Source organism: Rhinoraja longicauda, chromosome 27 (assembly GCF_053455715.1).
Source record: "Rhinoraja longicauda isolate Sanriku21f chromosome 27, sRhiLon1.1, whole genome shotgun sequence".
Lineage (NCBI taxonomy): Eukaryota > Metazoa > Chordata > Chondrichthyes > Rajiformes > Arhynchobatidae > Rhinoraja > Rhinoraja longicauda.
In genome coordinates, this window is record NC_135979.1 from 24476445 (window position 1) to 24499056 (window position 22612).

At 48.9% G+C, this 22612-nt stretch overlaps 1 protein-coding gene across 4 annotated transcripts in view; it reads right to left on the minus strand.

Annotated features, from left to right (window-relative positions):
* The window catches only part of smap2 (small ArfGAP2), a 47972-nt gene continuing 25360 nt past the window's right edge, over positions 1-22612 (minus strand). Inside the window, exons 5-10 of one of the 4 annotated variants that reach the window (XM_078422840.1) lie at positions 19583-19660; positions 9646-9718; positions 9423-9550; positions 8231-8381; positions 6657-6964; positions 1-5141 (exon numbers count right to left, since the gene is read on the minus strand). In XM_078422840.1, coding sequence (XP_078278966.1) covers positions 5007-5141; positions 6657-6964; positions 8231-8381; positions 9423-9550; positions 9646-9718; positions 19583-19660 — 873 coding nt within the window. In that variant the 3' untranslated portion in view covers positions 1-5006. Of the gene's footprint in view, positions 5142-6656; positions 6965-8230; positions 8382-9422; positions 9551-9645; positions 9728-19582; positions 19661-22612 lie in introns of all 4 variants that reach the window. The other 3 variants (XM_078422839.1, XM_078422842.1, XM_078422841.1) reach the window with 3 other exon arrangements.

The following is a 22612-nucleotide window of genomic DNA, read 5'->3' on the forward strand; positions in this document are numbered from 1 at the left end:
TGTCCCCACAACAATCTTTATATTAGGTAATTTGTTTTTAATATATATAGTACAGAACAGCTGGAAGCAGCAAAACATAATGTGTAAGTACATTCACAGAAGAGTTACTCCTTTGCTGGCATGCTTAGAACAGTGAATGGGGCTGTGCAATAGTATCACGAGCTTTCACTTCTTGTGAAGAGGAAGGTAGGTGAGGCATCACTTTACCTGACACCAAATGCTGGGCTGGTGCTAGACAGGTTGCCAAAAAACTGTTAAGTGCTTTTACACACAAAAAAAAACAGAGTTAAAGAGCAAAGCACGAGTGTGGCTTATGGACATTTGGAGATTAAGCTCTGTGCAACAATGGCAGCGAGTGGCCCTGGGACTGGAGATGAGAGTGCCACAGTAGTTCAAACATCAAAGGGCACCAATTGGACCACAATCCTTGCTAACCCAGCCTCAGCCACAAGTCAGTGAGCTGCCCGAGGGAACACACCTCAGGATCAAAATGCTTCAACCTAGCGCACAGGAAACCCCACTTAACAGCAACCGGAAATGGGCAGGCAGGTAGTTTGGAAAAATAGCTTTGTGTATTAAAAAAATAAAATTTTATTTTCTATCTAGCACAAGGCTGACCCTCAAAATCCAGTAAATAAACTAGTGAATACTTACAATAGGCCAACGTTCCCTCCACATTTCTGATCACCCACCCAAGGAAGGGGTGTTAACAGCTGTGCACAAGGTTAACAATATAAAACTATCCTCTACCATGAGTTGATAACTGATCCTTAAATCTTTTCTCCATTTTAAAATACAGCTCCCATTTATTTACTAGGAGCCACGTTCTGGATGAGACGATGATCTATAGCCACCCTTCAATGGTCTCCCGTAAGTTGAGCTTTCCAAAAGTAACCAAAAAAAAGTTGATTCTTTCTTTTAAATCACACACTTTATACATCAACTTTTATAAACCAAGCAGCCTCATAAAAATAGCACAAATTTGCTCTATATTAATATATTCATTTCTGTAAATATGATACATTACAGCAATATCCTTGCACTCCTTGTAAACTCCATCAGCACCCAACTTACCCCCCCATGCTCATTAACAATCAAGCTGACCTTCAGTTAGTGATGGTGGTACAGACTCCAACAACCTCGTATCAATGTTGCTTCAATCCATATTGGTTGGTCAGGGGGTGGAACACTTTCTGTGAACCACTCCCAGGACTGACACTGTTAAATCCCAACAGAAAATTAGCGAGAACTGTTGGGAATGAGCTCAACACTCCAATGAGCTGAAATCCAGATTGTGCACGAGTAGGATTTTGAAATCTGACTGCAATTTGAAGAATGCTTTTACACTGTCATGCACTCACGTCTCCCCCGTATCCTTGGCAGAGACCAACTGCGGACTTAAAGCAGTGGAGCAAGGGGGGTGGTGAGTGTGGTGGGCATTGGCAACACCAAGGGGCAATGAGAGGTTGCACAATGCAAACAGGGAATGCAATGGGTTTGAATGACTTTAAACAGTGACTCTGCGCAAAGTATAACACCCAGCAAAATCTTATTATAGTCCAAAATGCAAAAACGCACTTTCACAGGACCCATGTAACTGGTGGAAAAGCTGAGAGAAGGGAATTTGCTTTATGACCTTGATACTGTTTAATATATTTATAACTTTAAACCGGAAAAGCTCCTTTATACACAATTAGCAACACATAATAAATGAACTCTTGCAACACGATAAATGGTCATTGATACAGAACAATGAACTACCATTGATGCGAACCTACTCCCGCTTCAATACTGCTGCACACACAACCCCTTGACCAGCCTCTGTGACATCCAGGTTCAGCCACACAAATTGTTTCACCCAAGTGCAAAAGCAGTGGGTGATACATTGCAGCTGCCACCTGTTAACTCACACTTTATTCAGGCTTCAGGGAAACAGTTCTAAGCTCTGGCTGTCCTTTGCCATCTATGACCACTTGTCTAGTGTTTAAATGGGCAGAAAGAGCCAACTTAGTGAGTTGGGTGGGAGATCATGTACTTAGGCCTAACATTTGCCATACACATCATCCAAAAATTACTCTTCACAGGAGGACCACACTGTAATAACCCTGATCCAGCAGCTTCCCAGCAGCCTGGCCCCTTCAATCACCCAAGGTTCAGATCCAAGCTTGCTCTGTTCGGTGTCAATAACCTGTGTCAACAGCACTATCGACATTCATAGACACAAGAAGCTGGAGTAACTCAGCGGGAAAGGCAGCATCTCTGGAGGGAAGGAATGGGTAACGTTTTGGGTCTCGACTCCAGCTTTTTGTGCCTATCTTCGGTTTAAAACGGCATCTGCAGTTCCTTCCAACACTATCTACATTCATACTTCAACTAAGGAAACTGTCATAATTGTGTTAAGTACAGGCATTCAACCTCCCCCTTTTCCTCACTCCCAGTCAATTTATTTCACATTCGGCTGCATTTTATTTTTTATCAAGTTGCTCAAGCCTTATTTAGAGCCAGGAAAAGGAACTTGTGGGAGGGAAAAATGCAATTATTCCTCTTATTTCTCTGGGTAACAGCAAATTAAGCACAAGGCTGCAGTCATTTTCATCATTTCTGCAGCATGGATGCCTAGGTTAAGCCCTTATGGGAAAGAAAGATGTTGATTCAAATGAAATTACAGTAAAAACTATAAAATTTAAAATTAACCCCCCGAAATGCTTTAAGCATACTGAAAAAAAACAGACCCCTATTTACACATTCATATTGTACTGCCTTGGTGCAAATATCTACTCCAGTTAATCTTGTCCTGTGCATTGGATCAGAACGTTTGCAAGTGTCAGTTCAAACTGGGGAGAGGCAGCATCGCCTGAAATCCTGGTAGATATTGTTAAAATCTCACAGCAACGTCAGGTCTGAAACATCAGACAAGTAACTACCAGGGGCTGCACCTTCAGCCAATGCATTCAGGTCAGCTCTCACAGGGTAAATCACTCAATATCCCTTGTGATCAAGTAACCAGACACTGTGTGAGTAGTCATATTGCGCCAGGCTCGTAGAATTTGCCTGAACAGATGACTGTTTTCATTAATTTAATACAGTGGACATTAGCTGCATGCACTTAACTCGCCTAAATATTGGTTAGGAAACAATGATGCGACTTATTTAGAGCCTCAACCACACTTACCTGACGCTTTTCAGTCACAATACATTTTTAGATGTCTATTTAGAATTTTCCGTTTGAGAGAAAAAGCTATTAAAAAATAATTCTAAACCTGCGGGCATGACTGTTTGCCATGTATCAAACCTGGCCCCCAGTGTGTGAAAGATCATACATATGCAGCGGTGGAATTGACCTTGGAATTTGTTTTGTTCACCATCCCCAATTCTCTCCCAACAACCCTTTGAAAGCCAATTAAAGCCGCAAAGTAGCCTGCCCCATCCCATCCCGCAAATAACACCAAAAGAGAGAAGATACTTGATCCCCTGGAATGCATTCTTATCTGAGGTAGAAATAAAAGGGCAATCTCCACTACACATCTTCACCAGTTATTCCCCACACAGCATTCCAGCTATCCCCTGTTACCTTGCTCTTAATTTCACAGCTTGTGAGGAAGCCCCGTGTTGCACACTCCCTATACAACCTACTGGGCTTGGACAATCACACTCTCAGAGAAGCATTAAACTCTGGTTCTTCTGCACAGAGATCGAGAGGAGTTACTGCTTGCCGGGAAAGACAGCACAAGCAGATCCTGCATCCAGCAGAGAGGTGAGAGATTAGTGAATGGGTAAGGAGCAACCAAGTTTTACAATGTGAATGGGAGAAGCTGCCATGTCCTCGTCCTGAGCCCTGATTGAGGCAGTGGAAATAGTGCCGAGGAGGTAATGTTTCGATGTTCTCCCCCCCCACCCATGATCAATATTACCGGCAGAAAGTAAAGAGCCTAAACACATTAATGATTCAATTATAAAATATGGTTGGACCAATTATACTCAGCTACTTTGATTTTTTTCTTGTATCTTGTGGTCTCAAGTGCACCAAATACCATTTAAAATAAATTTGTTTTGAACTTTTTCTTTAAAAGAAGATGTGTGTGTTGAAAAGATATCAACTGGGCAATATGTAATTTATTCCTGCAACACTGGTACAGTAGGAGATGAGAGGGGCAAACAGTAGCTCTTAGCCCACCTGTCCAATGATAGAAAGCATGGTATACAAGTTGTTTGTCCCAATTGTAACTCTCATCTCTAACTAGGGTTTATTAATCTGCAACTAAATTCCAGGCCAGTTATGAAAGTTTAAGTGCCATGCTGGTATTGATCAGCTGATGAACAGTGAGTATTTTTAGACAGATCCAATAGCACCACCTTAACCACAGTGAACAAATGTCAATTCAATAGTTACTATCAAAACAATTAATCTATTGATGAAGCTATAACCAACGTTTTTTGACATCGCATCAGTAAAGGCCTTGTTAAATAGAGGCACATACATGCTACAATTCATTCTTTCCAACTGTGTAACGAGGCTCAGTGGATGATTAATACACCCAGCCATCACTGTTTCCCTAACCCTCCAAATTTGAAGACTCCCCTGATCATTTGCTCAAAGTCCAAACTTCATCATTCTAACCTAGTACCATGACACAACTGGTGGCTCACCCACATGAACCATCAAGCAGAATTTAGAAACTAGTGGCTAAAAGTTGTGCCAGAAACACTTCCCAACGTCACAAACTTCAAGATCACGCACCCTTCCTGGACTCGGCCTTTCAGGGAATGAGATTCCCAAACAATTCTTTGGGAGAAAAATAATGTACATTTCAAAACTTTGACTTTGGTAATGACGGCTGCTATTTTGATGGTGACATTCTTGCCAAGTCCATGGAAGATCGAAAGGCAAAATGGATGTGAGATTGCACAGAGCAAACTGGCCGGAGGAGAGAAGAAGCCAAAATGTCTTTGGCATGGTTCTGAGACATGGAGAGATTGTTGTTCCTTTCTTCTTAATTCCATTCTCTCTACTTCCAGATCTGAGTGCCGAGGGATTGACCAGTCGTGGGAGCAGCCCCTGCTCCCATGGAAACTGGTGACTGTCCGTAGCTCACCATGCCATTAGCACTGTAGAAATTCATCCCCGCCATGTGCTGCGTCATCTGTAAACAAAGGAGGTCAAATGGGACTCGACAAACAATTTCCTGGCACCAATAATCCTATTCAAGTAGTTTCGCTCAACACCTTCGCTCAGTCTGCCTTTACATACCTGATCTCCCGGTGGCTGAGCACTTCAACTCCCCCTCCCATTCCCAGTCTGACCTTTGTCATGGGCCTCCTCCAGTGCCATAGTGAGGCCCACCAGAAATTGGAGGAACAGTACCTCATATTTCGCTTGGGCAGCTTGCAGCCTAGTGGTATGAACATTGACCTCCAACTTTAAATAGTTCCTCTGTCCCTCTCTTCCCCTCCCCCTTCCCAGTTCTCCTTCTATCTTCCTGTCTCCACCTATATCCTTCCTTTGTCCCGCCCCCCCTGACATCAGTCTGAAGAAGGGTCTCGACCCGAAACGTCACCCATTCCTTCTCTCCTGAGATGCTGCCTAACCTGCTGATTTTGTGAATAAATACTATTCAAGTAGACCCTTTTCACATCTGTGGAAGTGGGGGCAGACTGGTTTGGTCAACACAAATCTGCATTTTAGAAGTGCAACAGATTAGCTACTTTAGATGGGAAGCTGAATTGTCTACCTGTAGATGTTTAACCAGTGAGAGGGTTGTTGATCTGTGGAATTCATTGCAACAGATGTCTGCAGAGGCCATTATTGGGCATTTTTAAAGCAGAGATTAATAGATTTTTGATTATGTGTGAAATGTTATGGGGAGAAGGCAGGAGAATGGGGTTGAGAGGGGAAAACAGATCAGCCATGAGTAAAAGGCTGAGTAGAATCTATGAACTGCATGGCCCAATTCTGCTCCCATGTTTGATAGACCAGTTGGAAAAATATATAAAGTGCTGGAACTCAGCAAGTCAGGCAGCATCTGTGGCAGGAATGGACAGCTGACATTTCTGGACAGGGACTCTTCTTCAAACTGATGGAGTAGGGGGTAGAAAGCTGGTAAAGAGAAGCTGAGGCAGCGTAAAGTCTGGCAAGTGATAGGTGAATACAGGTGAGGGGGTTTGATTGCCAGATGGGTAGAGATAGTGATAAGGTCTGGAGGTGAAAAGGAGGTAAAAGGATGTCCGATAAACGAAGAGTGAAAGGTGAAGAGGGATGTGGGTGGAAGGGGACAGTGGGGAGGGGAAAGTGGGGGAGGGGGAAATGATAGACTTGGAGTAGGGAGGGGTGGGAGATCAGCTGAATGTGCCCAAATGATACATTTTGTGCAGGGTGCACATTCAAACCAGAAGCCAGTTCATTAAAGAATCGTAACCTAAACAAAGAAAAGTGAAATTGATCAGATTGTGAGAGCTGAAGGGTTTGTCACAGAGGGTTGCTGGGTTATGGCACTATTACAGTGAAACCATTGTACTCTGCTAACGAGGCATGTTTCAGGAGGAGTTCTGCTCCAGACGTGCTGGAACAGTGTTTCCCGTCTGACTGCAGTGGTTCACATGCAAGCTATCCACTGAAACATTCAACACAGTATTTCCTCTTGTGGCAGAAACCATCTTACCTGCGCAATGTTCCACTGCAGTTGCTGTGCCTGTTGGACTCCGTACACTGGCGGAGGCATGGCCATTACACCCATGTAGGCACCTTGCTGCCCCATCATCCCACTTGGCGCACCCATCACCTGTGCCTGCATGCCTGGCATGAATCCTGCTGGCAGTGCCATTGGAGCCACCATGCCCAATGACTGCCCCACACTGCCCATCATACAATTGGCGTGGGTGGCTACAGTGCCCGGAGGGGAAAGGTTTGCATAGCCAGTTGGCAGACAGGGGGCATAGGATGCTTGTGCAGAGGGCATGAACATAGCACCTGGAAAACAAAGAGAAGTCACTCATTTAAAGTTCTGAACAGTGGGGCATGGGCATATGAAGAGAAGGGGCAGAGCAGTGTCACACAAGGTGAAACTGCTGCCTCACAACCTGCCACCCAAGGACCCGGGTTCGATGCTGGCCTCGGCTGTTGTGTGTGAGGAGTTTGCACGTTCTTCCTGTGACTAAATGGCATTTCTCCAGGTGCTCCGGTTTCTTCCCACATCCCAAAGATGTGCGGATCTTTTAGTTGCCCCAAGTGTGTGGGGAGTGGATGAGAAAGTGGGATAACATAAAACCATAGTGTGAATGGGTGATCAATGTTGATGTGGACTCAGTGGGCAAAGGACCAGTTTCCAAGCGTACCTCTAAACTAGGATTTAGAGGATACAGAAGTGGATCCTGTTAGCCCACACTGGACTAGAAGCAACATCCTGGCTTAAATGGCCATCTCCCTGAACTCAGAGACTGATCATGTCCACTTTACATTTTGTTCAAATGCTGTCAGCATTATCAATTTATGTTATCAAGGAAGAGACGGCTTTTGGAATCAAACGTCTCACCTTAAAACTGTGCTGTCTAGTTTTATACTCCCCTATCCTGACAAAGACTGACCTTATCTATCTACGCCCATCGTGACTTTACACATCTCTGTAAGATCACCCTTCAATCTCCCACGCTCCAGGGAAAACACAGCCTCCTTGTTATTCAAGCCCCGCAGTCCCAGTAACATAGTTGTCATTGTTTTCTGCACCCTTTCCACCCAGGTGGAAAAGTCAAAGAGTAAATGGGATAGCTTTCAGGTGAGAGGAGCAAAGTAAAGTTGATTTGCAAAGCACATTTTTTTAAACAGTGCCTGGAACATGCTGTCAGGGGTGGGGGAGGAGGCAGATACGATAGTGGGGCGTTGAAGAAGGATTTGGATAGGTATATCAAAACATAAGGAATGTAAGGATATGGATTATGTGCAGGCAGATAAGAGTTCCTGTGATGTACTGTTCTATGCTCTACATTCTACCTGCAGGAAGATGAGATTAGTTTAACGTGGCAACATGTTTGGCACAGAGATTATAGGCCAAAAGACCTGTCCCTGTGCTGTTTTAGATTCTATTTGCAAGCAGATGAGATTAGTTTAACTTGGCATCATGTCCGGCATGGACATTGTGGGCCGAAGGGCCTGTTCCTGTGCTGTAGTTCTATATTCTCTGATGCTGGTGTGTCTTCCTCTATGCCTGGATTGGGTGTTAACTGTAATCCTGCTGCATACCTTGAGCTGGTACGTGGGACGGCTGTGACCCATAGAGTGAAAGAATGGAGTCCTTTGAGAGCTGTTTCTTCCCTGAATCCTCTTGCTTCACGGACGGGTCAGCAAAGAAATTCACGTTTTCAGCTGCTTCTTGGGGAGCAGAAGCCAAAGACTGCAAAACACAAGATCAACAGAGTGAAGCATGAACACCGAGCTCAAACCGTCTTCTGCATGCCAATGACTGAATTATCCGCCTGTACACAGTGCCCGACATAGCAAAATAGATAAAGGCATACACTAAAAGATAAAGGCAATAGTACAAGTCATATGCTGTTCCTGGCTATGCTGATAACATGCAAGATTCTGTTATCTCTACAAATTACACGTGCACCTATTATACTCCCTGCTTATCCAAAGATATAGACCTTCCCAGTGAAGATAAACACTGCATAATTGAAACAACACAGTTGTACGAATAAAAAGGAAATTCAGCTTGATCGTAAACTTGGCATTTCCACCTTCAGAGACAAACAATGATCAAGAGGCTTTTAGATAGGCACACGGATATGCAGGGAATGGAGGGGTGTGGATCACATGCAGGCAAACAAGATCAGTTTATCCTGGCATCATGTTTGGCACGGACTCTGGGCTAAACGGCCAGTTCCACTGTTGTACTGCTCCATTTTCTATGTTAACGTGTGTACTTTTGTTCAATCATTTCCCTGCTCCCCATTCTCAATAGCCTGTTCACCCGTTCAGTCAGTGCTGATTTATTAATGGTCCACACAAACGAAAGTATTTTTTATTTAATATAAGAATTTAAATACGATTTGAGAACACCAAGAAGCTCAGCTAAAGAGGATGCATCTCCCCTAAATGATCCAGAAACTTTAATTAGGGATTGATTGCAAGATGGCGACTCTTTACAGGATGATTCCAAAAGAGGATCTACTATCACCCGATACAATCGCTCCACTCTTAATTCTCTGTTCCGCACTCTGATATTTTTCTCTTTGCTTGACCCGTTTGTATTCAATTGTATTCATGCACAGTATAGTCTAATTCAATTGGATAGCACGGAAACAAAAGCTTAGTGAAAAACGCCGGCACACATGACAATAACAAACCAAACAATTCTTGTTCACCGACCAAATAAAATCATAGCCATGAAAATTCAGGGTCAGATCTATCCGTGCAATGCATTAATACATACCGTGCTTTGGAATGTGCTGGGATCCGGCTGTGGATTGGACATCATGGCTCCAAAGAGATCGAGATCATTAGCCATTGTGGTGGTTAAACCTGTGGCCGCAGTGGTTGTGGGATCTGTTGCAGGGACATCTGGGAGAGAACATTACAAGTAAGAACATAGAAGAAAAATGGAAATGGCTACTGCACAACTGGAGGGTACAGAGGGCAGAATCTCAAGTTCTCACCCAAGCCTAGAAGGTCAACTGTAGCTCCCGGTGGCACCAATGGGCTTGTCTTCAACTGCTGCGGTTCATCTTTCTTTAATGCCTCAATAAAGGAAAGACAAAAATAAGCAGTTGTTTACTGTAAAACTCCCAAGGTGAACACATAAACAGCAAATGATTAGTAGCAGGTTCCGAGCTAAGGGAGCAAATACAGCACGTAGCCCGCAGCAACGGAAGGATTAGGTCATTCAGCCTCTCAAATCTGCTCTGCCATTTAATTAGACTGGGACTGATCCGATTGTACACATCGAAGCCGACTGAATAATGCAAGGTCAAGGAGTAGATGCAGAGCGGATGTTTCCATAATGGGAGTCTCAGACCAGAGGGCATACCCTTAGAATAAAAGGACGTATCTGTAGAATAGAAATGAGGAGGATGGTGATTCTGTGGAATTCATTGGCACAGATAGTGATCGACGCTAAGTCATTGGGTATTTTTAAAGCAGCGATTGATAGATTCTTGCTTAGTAAGGGTGTCAAAGATTATGCGTTGAGAGGGAAAAATAGATCAGCCACGATCAAATGTCAGAGCAGAGTTGATGGGCTGAATGGCCTAACTCTGCTCCTCTATCATATGAATTTATGAAATTATGTACCTCAACTCTGCAATCTCGGCTGTCAATAGTAACATTTCACCCATTTATCATGAATCTATCCACCACAATCTTCTGTTCTCTTACTCTTCCACACACCAATGAATATGGGACCAAACTACTCAACCGTTTCATTTACGGCTACTCCTTCATCCGAGGAATTAACCTAGTGAAGTTTCTTTGCATCGACTTCAATGCAAGAACACCCTTCCTTCAGGCAGCTCAGTCGCACATGCGTCCTTTATCCAAGTAATCAATACAGATTATAAATAGTTGCGGCTCCAGCATTGATTCTGCAGCACCTGCCAAATTACTGATTACCAATCTAAAACTTACCCATTTATCCCAACTCTGTTGGTTGGTCCATTATCTATCTATATTAATATATTACTCCCCAACTCCATGCTCTTATCTGGACCAGTTACCTTTTATATAGCAATTCATTAAATGCCTTATGAAAATCAAAGTACACTACATCAAATGGTTCCACATTACACATCCTGTCTGCAAACTTATCATCATAAATTTCCTGCCATTTTTGTGCCAGCGGCAAACTTAGCAACCATATCTTTAGTGGCCTTGCTCAAAAATATACGCAAAGCTCCATTCATTATAAAATGTCAACCAGATAACGATCCATTTGCCCCCGTTGTGCTTTTTAGTAGTCAGCCAACCATTAGCTGCACACCATTCATTGTTATCGTCCATATGCGGCAACTTATCACATAGCTTCTGGAAATTTGTGCATTGCACATAATAATAATAATATTCATTTATTGTCATTGCAACGAGTACAACGAAATTAAAAAATAGCCAATCCTGACGGTGCGTACAAACATATATGCAATAAATGCAAAAACAAATAAATACATAAATACAATTATATTAAGTACAAGATTTTTTAACGGTGTTGCCTAGTGCAAAGGTAGTGTTCAGTTCTCGTATGGCCCTGGGGTAAAAACTGTTCTTAAGTCTGTTTGTTCGGGATTTGATCGACCTGAAACGTCGACCAGAGGGCAGATGAACAAACAGACGGTGGCCGGGGTGGGATGGATCTTTTATTATTTTGCCTGCTCTACTGAGGCAGCGTAGGCTGAACAGGTGCTCCAGGGAGGGCAGTGAGCAGCCGATGATCTTCTGGGCCGTCGTGATGACCCTCTGAAGGGCCTTCCTGTCCTTTTCTGAGCAGCTGGCATACCATGTGGTTATACAGTATGCCAGCACACTCTCGATGGAGCAGCGATAGAAGGACAACATGAGCTTCTCCTGCAGGTTGGTTTTCCTGAGGATCCTCAGGAAGTGGAGTCTCTGCTGCATACACAGGTTGACCTTATACACACCACACCAGGGCGGCACAGTAGCGCAGCGGTAGAGTTGCTGCTTTACAGCGAATGCAGCGCCGGAGACTCAGGTTCGATCTGACTACGGGTGCTGCACTGTAAGGAGTTTGTACGTTCTCCCCGTGACCTGCGTGGGTTTTCTCCGAGATCTTCGGTTTCCTCCCACACTCCAAAGACGTACAGGTATGTAGGTTAATTGGCTGGGTAAATGTAAAAATTGTCCCTAGTGGGTGTAGGATAGTGTTAATGTACGGGGATCGTTGGGCGGCACGGACTTGGTGGGCCGAAAAGGCCTGTTTCCGGCTGTATATATATGATATACTAGCACAAGTGTGCCCATTGGGCCCGTCCTCGTAGGGTTTCCATTGTAACCGGGAGGGGAGGGAGGAGGGAGGTGTGGAGGGGGAGGGGAGGGGGGGATGGGAGGGGGGAAGGGGGGGAGAGGGGAGGGAGCGGGGTAGGGGGGAGGGGGAGGGAGGGGGGGAAGGGGAGGCAGAGGGGAGGGAGGGGGACCTCCCCTTTTCCCAGTACCCCTCTTTCCCCGTTGGGCCCGTCCCTCGTAGGGTTTCCATTGTAACCAGGAGGAGGGGAGGAGGGAAGTGGGAGGGAGGGAGGAGGAGGGGAGGGGGAGGGGAGAGGGGGGAGGGAGGGGGGTAGTGGGGAGTGAGGGGGGAGGGGAGGGGGGAAGGGGGAGGGAGGGGGACCTCCCCTTTTCCCAGTACCCCTCTTTCCCCGTTGGGCCCGTCCTTGTAGGGTTTCCATTGTAACCGGGAGGGGAGTGGGGGAGGGAGGGGGGTAGGGGGAGGGAGGGGGAAGGAGGGGGACCTCCCCTTTTCCCAGTACCCCTCTTTCCCCGTTGGGCCCGTCCTTGTAGGGTTTCCATTGTAACCGGGAGGGGAGTGGGGGGGAGGGAAGGGAGGAGGGAGGTGTGGATGGGGGAGGGGACGGAGGGGGGGAGGGAGAGGGGAGGGAGGGGGACCACCCGTTTTCCCAGTACCCCTCTTTCCCGTTGGGCCCGTCCTCGTAGGGTTTCCATTTTAACCGGGAGGCGGGGAGGAAGGGAGGGAGGAGGGGAGGGGGATGGAGGGGGGAGGGGAGGGGGGAAGGGGTGGGAGGGGAGGGGGGAAGGGGGTGAGGTGGAGGGAGGGGGGAGGGAGGGGACCTCCCTTTTCCCAGTACCCCTCTTTCCCCGTTGGGGCCCGTACCCGAGAGGTGAGGGAGGTGGGGAGGGATGTGGAAGGAGTTGGGGTGGAGGGGGGGAGGGAGTGGGGATGGAGGTGGGAAGGAGTGGGGAGGAAGGGGTTGAGGGGGGAAGGGGGACCTCCCCTTTCTTTTTTCGAAACACTTGCCCCGGTGGCCCACGAGCATAGGGGCCCCATGCTGATCTGTGTATGTTAAGTGACACAACTTTAAAAAACAATCAGCTGCTTTTCGCAAGAATGTAGCACCCATCTCACACAAGCATTGTGACGTCACAAGCTGAAGACCTTGAAAAAAAAGGTTAAAAATAAAAATATGTAAATTTGTAAAGAGTAGACACCCAATAGCAGCTGCTTGTCCATTGTGACATCACACGCTGAAGGGGGGGGGAGGGGGGGCAGCTCGAGCTCATCTCACAGGGGCATTGTGACATCACAAGCTGAAGACTAAATCCGCACCGCAGCGCCCCCTGAAAGGTTTCCATTGTAACCGGGATGGGAGTGGGGGAGAGGGAAGGGGGAGGGAGGGAGGGAGGGAGGAGGGGAGGGGGGAATGGAGGGGAGGGAGAGGGGAGGGAGGGGGGTAGGGGGAGGGAGGGGGGTGGGGGAGGGAGGGGGGAGTGAGGGAGGGGGGAGGGGAGGGGGGAGCGAGAGGGGAGGGAGGTGGGTAGGGGGGGAGGGAGGGGGGAGGGAGGGGGACCTCCCCTTTTCCCAGTACCCCTCTTTCCCCGTTGGGCCCGTCCTCGTAGGGTTTCCATTGTATCCGGGAGGAGGGGAGGGAGGGAAGGGGGAGGGAGGGAGGAGGGAGGTGTGGAGGGAGGAGGGGAGGGGAGGGGAGGGGGACCTCCCCTTTTCCCAGTACCCCTCTTTCCCCGTTGGGCCCGTCCTCGTAGGGTTTCCATTGTAACCGGGAGGAGGGGAGGAGGGAAGGGGGAGGGAGGGGGGAGGGGAAGGGGGAAGGGGGAGGGGTAGGGGGAGGGGAGGTGGGAAGGGGGAGGGAGGGGGACCTCCCCTTTTCCCAGTACCCCTCTTTCCCCGTTGGGCCCGTCCTCGTAGGGTTTCCATTGTAACCGGGAGGAGGGGAGGGAGGGAAGGGGAGGGAGGGAGGAGGGGAGGGGGGTGGAGGGGGGAAGGGGGGAGAGGGGTGGGGGGGAGGGGGGAAGGGGACCTCCCCTTTTCCCAGTACCCCTCTTTCCCCGTTGGGCCCGTCCCCGTAGGATTTCCATTGTAACCGGGAGGGGGGAGGGAGGGTGGAAGGAGGGGGGAGGGGGAGAGGGATGGAAGGGTGGAGGGAGGGGGGAGGGAGGGATGGAGGGAAGGAGGGAGGGGGGGAGTTAGGGGGGAGGGGTGAGGGAGGGAGTTGGGGAGGAGGGGGGAGGGAGTGGGGATGGAGGTGGGAAGGAGGGGGGGTGAAGGGGTTGAGGGGGGAAGGGGGACCTCCCTTTTCCCAGTACCCCTCTTTCTCCCACCACCAAGCCCCCTCCGCAACGACCCCTGTTGTCCCCCTCCCCAGTCCCCCTTCGTGGATGGGGGACCGAGCTCAGGGGTGACCGAGCTTTTGCGGTTGCAGCTCATAGACTGTGGAACAGCATCCCTCTCCCATTCAGAACTGCCCCCTCCATCCACTCCTTTAAGTCCAGGCTCAAAATCTATTTCTACTCCCTAGCGTTTGAGGCTCATTGAGGAGGTGCTGTGAACTGTTTGCGTGCCACTGTATGTCTCATTTTTTTCCTTAGTACCTATTCAGATGTACAGCACTTTGGTCAACGTGGGTTGTTTTTAAATGTGCTATACAAATATAATTGACTTGACTTGACCAAGTGCTTCTCATAAAAAAATGTAAATTTGTAAAGAGTAGACACCCAATAGCAGCTGCTTGTCCATTGTGACATCACACGCTGAAGGGGGGGGGGCAGCTCGAGCTCATCTCACAGGGGCATTGTGACATCACAAGCTGAAGACTAAATCCGCACCGCAGCGCCCCCCTGAAAAGGGGGGGGGGCAGCGCTTTAAAACCTCTGTAACTTAAAAAACATGCGACTAAATCAAATGAAAATATCACGGCCGGTCGTTTGGGAGGGTTGGCGATTAAGGCGGTGCGAAAACCGTCACGCTACTGTTCACCGATTTGCCGCAATCGCTGATACGAACAAATAAATATATCAAATAATTCAGGTCAAACCCAAAAAAAAAATATATACAAGATCTGAGTTTTAGTAGTATACTAGACAAAGTGGGCCCGTTGGGCCCATTCCCCACTCCCCCATTCTCTTGTCCCCCATCCCCACTCTTACTCTCCCCACACTCTCCCCTTTGGCCCGTCCTCTTAGGGTTTCCATTGTATCCGGGAGGGGGTGAGGGAGTGAAGGGGGGAGGGAGGGAGAGGGAGGTTTGGGGGAGGGAGGTGTGGAGTGATCGAGGGGGAGGGAGTGGTGGAGGGAGGGATGTGTTGAGGATGGAGGGTGGAGGGAGGGGGGGAGGGTGATGAGAGATGGGGTGGTATTTGTGGAGGGAGGGAGGGGGGGGGGGAGAGAGGGGGGAGGGAGGGATGGGGGAGAGGGGAGGGATATGGACCTCCCTTTTCCCAGTACCCCTCTTTCCACCACCAACAATTCCCCTCCGCACTACCCCTGTTGCCCCATTCCCAGCCACCCCCCCATCTTCTCTCCCCAGACACACTCTTAGCATCAGTTAAAGGCCCGGAGGGGGGGGGGGTGCGGGTGATCGGATCAGTGAAAAGTCCGGTGGGGGGGCGGGGGGGGGCTTCGGGAGATGGCATCATTCAAAGGCCCGGGGGGGGGGGGTGGGATAGCGGGGAGATGTTCTCCCGGGTGTGGGAGAGAGGAGAGAAGCAAGGGGAGAGAGGAGAGGTGAGCCGGTGATCGCGGGCTGGCGCCGCTAACGGCGTCCATTGTTTTGGTGCGAGTGAGGAGATGCGCGCATGCGTGCTGAGTACAGAGTGAGGAGATTCCGCGCATGCGTACTGAGCACTGCCGCACCGCAGCGCCCCCCTTCTGTCAAAACTTCGATAAATGAGGGGGGGGCAGCACTTTTAAACCTCTGTAACTTAAAAAATATGCGTCCGAATTAAATAAAAATATCATTTTCCAGCAGCGAACCGCATGCTGATTAAGGCGGTACAAAAATCGTGGCGCTACGGTTCACCGTTTTGCCGGAATTGCCGTATTCAGCCGACATCAGTGGAATATATATATACATACAAGATCTGAGTATGTTGGGCCCGTCCTCGTAGGGTTTCCATTGTAACCGGGAGGGGAGTGGGGGGGAGGGAAGGGGGAGGGTGGGGGCGAGGGAAGGGGAGGGGGGGAGGGAGAGGGGAGGGAGGGGGGTAGGGGGGAGGGAGGGGGGGACCTCCCCTTTTCCCAGTACCCCTCTTTCCCCGTTGGGCCCGTCCTCGTAGGGTTTCCATTGTAACCGGGAGGGGAGGGAGGGAAGGGGGAGGGAGGTGTGGAGGGAGGAGGGGAGGGGGAGGGAGGGGAGGGGGGGGAAGGGGGGAGGGAGAGGGGAGAGAGGGGGGTGGGGGGGGGAGGGTGAGGGGAGGGGGGAGGGGAGGGAGAAGGGGGAGGGAGGGGAACCCCCCCCTTTTCCCAGTACCCCTCTTTCCCCGTTGGGCCCGTCCTCGTAGGGTTTCCATTGTAACCGGGAGGAGGGGAGGGAGGGAAGAGGGAGGGAGTGAGGAGGGAGGTGTGGAGGGAGGAGGGAGGGTGAGGGGTAGGGGGGAGGGGGGACCCCCCCTTTTCCCAGTACCCCTCTTTCCCCGTTGGGCCCATCCTCGTAGGGTTTCCATTGTAACCGGGAGGAGGGGAGGGAGGGAAGGGGCAGTGAGGAGGGAGGACTGGAAGGGGGGGAGGGGGGAGGAAGGGGGGGAGGGAGGGGGGTAGGGGGGGAGGGAGGGGGAGGGGGGAAGGGGGAGGGAGGGGGACCTCCCCTTTTCCCAGTACCCCTCTTTCCCCGTTGGGCCCGTCCTTGTAGGGTTTCCATTGTAACCGGGAGGGGAGTGGGGGGGAGGGAAGGGAGGAGGGAGGTGTGGATGGGGGAGGGAGGGGGACCTCCCCTTTTCCAGTACCCCTCTTTCCCGTTGGGCCCGTCCTCGTAGGGTTTCCATTGTAACCGGGAGGGAGGGGGGAGGGAGGGAGGAAGGGAGGGGGATGGAGGGGGGGAGGGGAGGGGTAAGGGGTGGGAGGGGAGGGGGAAGGGGGGAGGTGGAGGGAGGGGGGAAGGGGGGAGGGAGGGGACCTCCCCTTTTCCCAGTACCCCTCTTTCCCCGTTGGGCCCGTCCCCGAGAGGTGAGGGAGGTGGGGAGGGATGGGGAGGGAGTTGGGGAGGAGGGGGGGAGGGAGTGGGGATGGAGGTGTGAATGAGTGGGGAGGAAGGGGGACCTCCCCTTTCTTTTTTCGAAACACTTGCCCCGGTGGCCCACGAGCATAGGGGCCCCATGCTGATCTGTGTATGTTAAGTGACTTGCATAAAAAACATAACTTTAAAAAACAATCAGCTGCTTTTCGCAACAATGTAGCCCATCTCACACAAGCATTGTGACGTCACAAGCTGAAGACCTTGAAAAAAAAGGTTAAAAATAAAAAAATGTAAATTTGTAAAGAGTAAACACCCAATAGCAGCTGCTTGTCCATTGTGACATCACACGCTGAAGACTAAATCCGCACCGCAGCGCCCCCTATAGAAACTTCAATAAGGGGGGGGGCAGCGCTTTAAAACCTCTTTAACTTAAAACATATGCTACCGAATTAAATAAAAACATCATTTTCCAGCAGATGTCCCCTTGGTGATTAAGGCTGCGCAAAGATTTTGGCGCTACGGTTTACCGTTTTGGAGAAATCAGCGAAATCAAATATACATACATATATATTACCATACAAGATCTGAGTTTTAGTAGTATACTAGAACAAGTGTGCCCGTTCAAAGCGGGCCCGTTGGGCCCGTCCCCCACACCCCCCATTTTCTCCTCCCCCAGCCCCACTCTTACTCTCCCCACACTCTCCCCTTGGGGGGAGTCCCACTCCCCGGTCCCCATTCTCAGTCCCCCCCCATTTTCTCTCCCCCAGACATACTCTTAGCATCATTTTGGGAGAGAGGAGAGAAGCAAGGGGAGAGAGGAGAGGTGCCACGCTGAAAAGCCTTCAATAAATCAGTAGGAGGGGGTTTGTGCGAGTTTTTTGACGTCACACGCTGAAGGCAATTGAAGAAACGGCTTTCAGTGAAAGGTCCGGGGGGCGGTGGGGGGGGGGGGGGGGGGGTGCGGGAGATCGCATCATTCAAAGGCCCGGGGGAGGGGGGGATAGCGGGGAGGATGTTCTCCGGGGTGTGGGAGAGAGGAGAGAAGCAAGGGGAGAGAGGAGAGGTGAGCCGGTGAACGCGGGCTGGCGCCGCTAACGGCGTCCATTGTTTTGGTGCGAGTGAGGAGATGCCGCGCATGCGTGCTGAGCACAGAGTGAGGAGATTCCGCGCATGCGTACTGACCGCAGGCGCACCGCAGCGCCCCCCTTCTGTCAAAACTTCGATAAATATGGGGGGGCAGCGCTTTTAAACCTCTGTAACTTAAAAAACATGCGACCGAATTAAACAAAAACATCATTTTCCAGCAGCAAACCGCATGGTGATTAAGGCGGTACAAAAACCGTGTCGCTACATTTCACCGTTTTGCCGTATTCAGCCGACATCAGTGAAATATATATACATACAAGATCTGAGTTTTAGTAGTATATAGATAGATAGATAGATAGATAGATAGATAGATAGATAGATAGATAGATAGTATGGATAGATGGATAGATGGCATAGATGGATAGATGGATAGATTGGATAGATGGATAGATGGATAGATGGATAGATGGATAGATGGATAGATGGATAGATGGATAGATGATAGATGGATAGATGGATAGATGGATAGATGGATAGATTGATAGATGGATAGATGGATAGATGGATAGATGGATAGATAGATAGATAGATAGATAGATAGATAAGATAGATAGATAGATAGATAGATAGATAGATAGATAGATAGATAGATAGATAGATAGATAGATAGATAGATAGATAGATAGATAGATAGATAGATAGATAGATAGATAGATAGATAGATAGATAGATAGATAGATGATATGTTACTTATTCAAAGTACTTATTCAAAGTAATTGGTCTGTAAATTTCCCCTCGAGTAGTTGAGTGGTAAAATCTGGAAGAGTTGATAACAATATGGAGAGAATAAAATTTGAATTAGATTTGTGTCGTGTAAATGGGTGGTTGAAGGTCAGTGTGGACTCTGTGAATCAAAGGGCCTGTTTTTCACGCTGTATCTCTCTATCAAATATGATTACTATTCCACAGATGTAGCACCTCTGGGCTACAGCACTGCCATGCACCAGGTCTCTTGTTTAGGACAGTGAAGGCATTCATCTTTTACCAAATGGTAAAATATAATTGTATTTCAACCAGCCTCATGTACTTATTTTCACTGGATTGAAATAAAGCAACAGATAAACAGACTTTAATCAAAGGTTGGTGAATCTGTGGAATCATTGCCACAGACAGCTGTGGCAGACCAAGTCAATGGATATTTTTAAGGCGGAGATTGACAGATTCTTGATTAGTAAGGAGTCAGGGGTTATGGGGCGAAGGCAGAAAAATGGGGTTGATAAGGATAGTTTAGTCATGATAGTAGACTTGATGGGCCGAATAGCCTAATTCTGCTCCTAGAAGTTATGAACAAACCACAGACTCACCACTTTAACCTTTTCAAAAAGAACAGATGCAGGTTTGCTTTCCTTTGCCTCAATTTCCTTTTTCCATTTATTTTCTTTCTGGAAGGGCAAAAAGCTGTTAAGCTTAAGACTGGAAGACAACATAAAACTTGATTAGATACAAGAGACCTTGCTGCTGATCATCTGCAAAAGCATTTACAAAGATTTAGTTGTTCTTGACAGTCAAGAACAATGAATTTATTTACGGATCCATAGAATGATTGTAGCACCAAGGGCTCGTTTGGTCAGTTGGGGTCCATGTTGCTCAGTCCCACTACGCTGCTAATTATTTCCTTTAGATCTTCCATTTCCCTTTTGAATACCTGACAACCCATATCGTAAACAATCTGTATAAAAATATTTTTTTCCCCTAAGTTGGTAAGGAAAGTGCTTTTATTTTTCTGCCAACATTACAGAAAACACAGCACATTCCTCGAACAACCTTCACCCCCTTCCTCCAATCTGAAGTGAAATTCGACATATCTGCTTTTTCTAGAACAGATTTTTTAAAGTAACATTGGTGTGCACTATTAAAGAAAACTTCAAAATTAAAGTAATTGCAAATTCAGATCATGAAGTCTGAATCATTCATTCATTTTTTATAGCATTGTTCACGACCTACTTTACAAGAACGAGGAAGACAACAAGACATCACCCTCGGCCTCCATCTACTCACCTGCCTTCCACTGACCCCAACCCCCACCCTTGCCGTGTGTTCACCATCCCCTCTGACCTCCCCCTTTCTGATACGGAACGGTCGGCCTGTCCTCAGCAGAGGCCTCACCTTTGTTCCCCTCTGCCCCCCACCTCAACAAGGTTCCGGGTCCGCCACGACGTAGAGCTCTGCTGCAGAGTGCCCTTTCCTATGGGAAGGAGTCCTCACCACCCAGCGATGACCCCTTCTCCCGTCTCCACTGGACCCCTCCTCTTGGATTCCCCCAGATGGCCCTCCATCCCCTTTAGACCTTTTCATTCCCAACTGCCGACGGGACATCAACCGCCTAAACTTTTCCACTCCCCTGACTTACTTTAACTCCCCCCCCCCCCCCCCCCCCCGAACGTACAGTCCTCCGCTCACTCTGCAGCAACCCCGACTTGATAATCAAACCCACCGACAAGGGAGGCACCATGGTAGTCTGGCGCACTGAATTCTACTGGACTGAGGCCAGGTGACAACTGAAGACACCTCATCCTACTTATCCTTGGACCATGACCCCACAGACGAGCACCAGACCTTAATATCACACACCATTTCTGATGTTATTGCTTCCGGCTCCCTGCCCTCCAAAGCCTCCAACCTTATTGTTCCCCAGCCGCGCTCGGCCCGATTTTATCTCCTTCCCAAATTCCACAAACAGAAGTCCCGGCAGACCCAATGTTGCTGCTTGCTCATGTCCCATCGAATAAATTTCCACATACCTCAACTCCATCCTATCCCCCCTGGTCCAACGTCTCCCTACCTATGTTCAAGACACCTCACACGCTCTTTCTTCAACGACTTCTGTTTTCCAGGCCCCCACTCCCTCATCTTTACCATGGATGTCCAGTCACTCTACATCTCCATCCCCCACCAGGAAGATCTTAAAGCCCTCCATTTCTTCCTCGACCACAGAACCAGACAATTTCCGTCTACCAATATGCTCCTCCGTCTACAGAGCTGGTTCTTACCCTCAAAAACGTCTCCTTCGACTCCTCCCACTTCCTCCAAATCCAAGGCGTAGCTATGGGCACCCGCATGGGCCCTAGCTATGCCTGCCTCTTTGCAGGGTACGTCGAACAATCACTATTCCAGGCATACACTGGCCCTACCCCCGTTACATTGACGACTGCATCGGTGCTGCCTCCTACACCCATGCAGAACTTATTGACTTCATCAACTTCACAACTAATTTCCATCCTACACTCAAATTCACTTGGACCATCTCCGACATCTTCCTACCGTTTCTGGATATCATATCATATCATATATATACAGCCGGAAACAGGCCTTTTCGGCCCACCAAGTCCGTGCCGCCCAGCGATCCCCATACATTAACACTATCCTACACCCACTAGGGACAATTTTTACATTTACCCAGCCAATTAACCTACATACCTGTACGTCTTTGGAGTGTGGGAGGAAACCGAAGATCTCGGAGAAAACCCACGCAGGTCACGGGGAGAACGTACAAACTCCTTACAGTGCAGCACCCGTAGTCAGGATCGAACCTGAGTCTCCGGCGCTGCATTCGCTGTAAAGCAGCAACTCTACCGCTGCGCTACCGTGCCGCCCTTCACCTTCTCCATCACAGGAGAGACTATTGACCAACATCTACTACAAACCTACTAACTCCCATAGCTATCTAGACTACACTTCTTCCCACCCTGCTTCCTGTAAAGACCCTATCCCCTGCTCCCAATTCCTCCATCTACGCTGCATCTGCGCCCATGATGAGGTTTTCCATACTAGATCATCGGAGATGTCCTCATTCTTTAGGAAATGGGGGCTCCCCTATTCCATTATAGATGAGGCTCTCACTCGGGTCTCCTCGATATCCTGCAGCTCCGCTCTTGCTCCTCCTCCCCCTATTTGCACCAAGGACAGAGTCCCCCTTGCACCTTCCACCCCATCAGCCGTCGCATACAACATATAATCCTCCAACACATCCGCTAATTCTAACAAGATCCCACTACTGGCCACATCTTCCCATCGACACCCCTTTCCGCAGAGACCGTTCCCTCCGCTGGTCAACTTGTCCCTTCCCACCCAAACCACCCCCTCCCCAGGTACTTTCCCCTGCAACCGCAGGAGATGCAACACCTGTCCCTTTACCTCCCCTTTCGACTCCATCCAAGGACCCCGACAGTCTTTTCAGGTGGTGCAGAGGTTCACTTGCACCTCCTCCAACCTCATCTACTGTATCCACTGTTCCAGGTGTCAACTTCAGTACATCGGCGAGACCAAGTGCAGGCTCTGCAATTGTTTCGCTGAACACCTCCGCTCAATCCGCCTTAACCTACCTGATCTCCCAG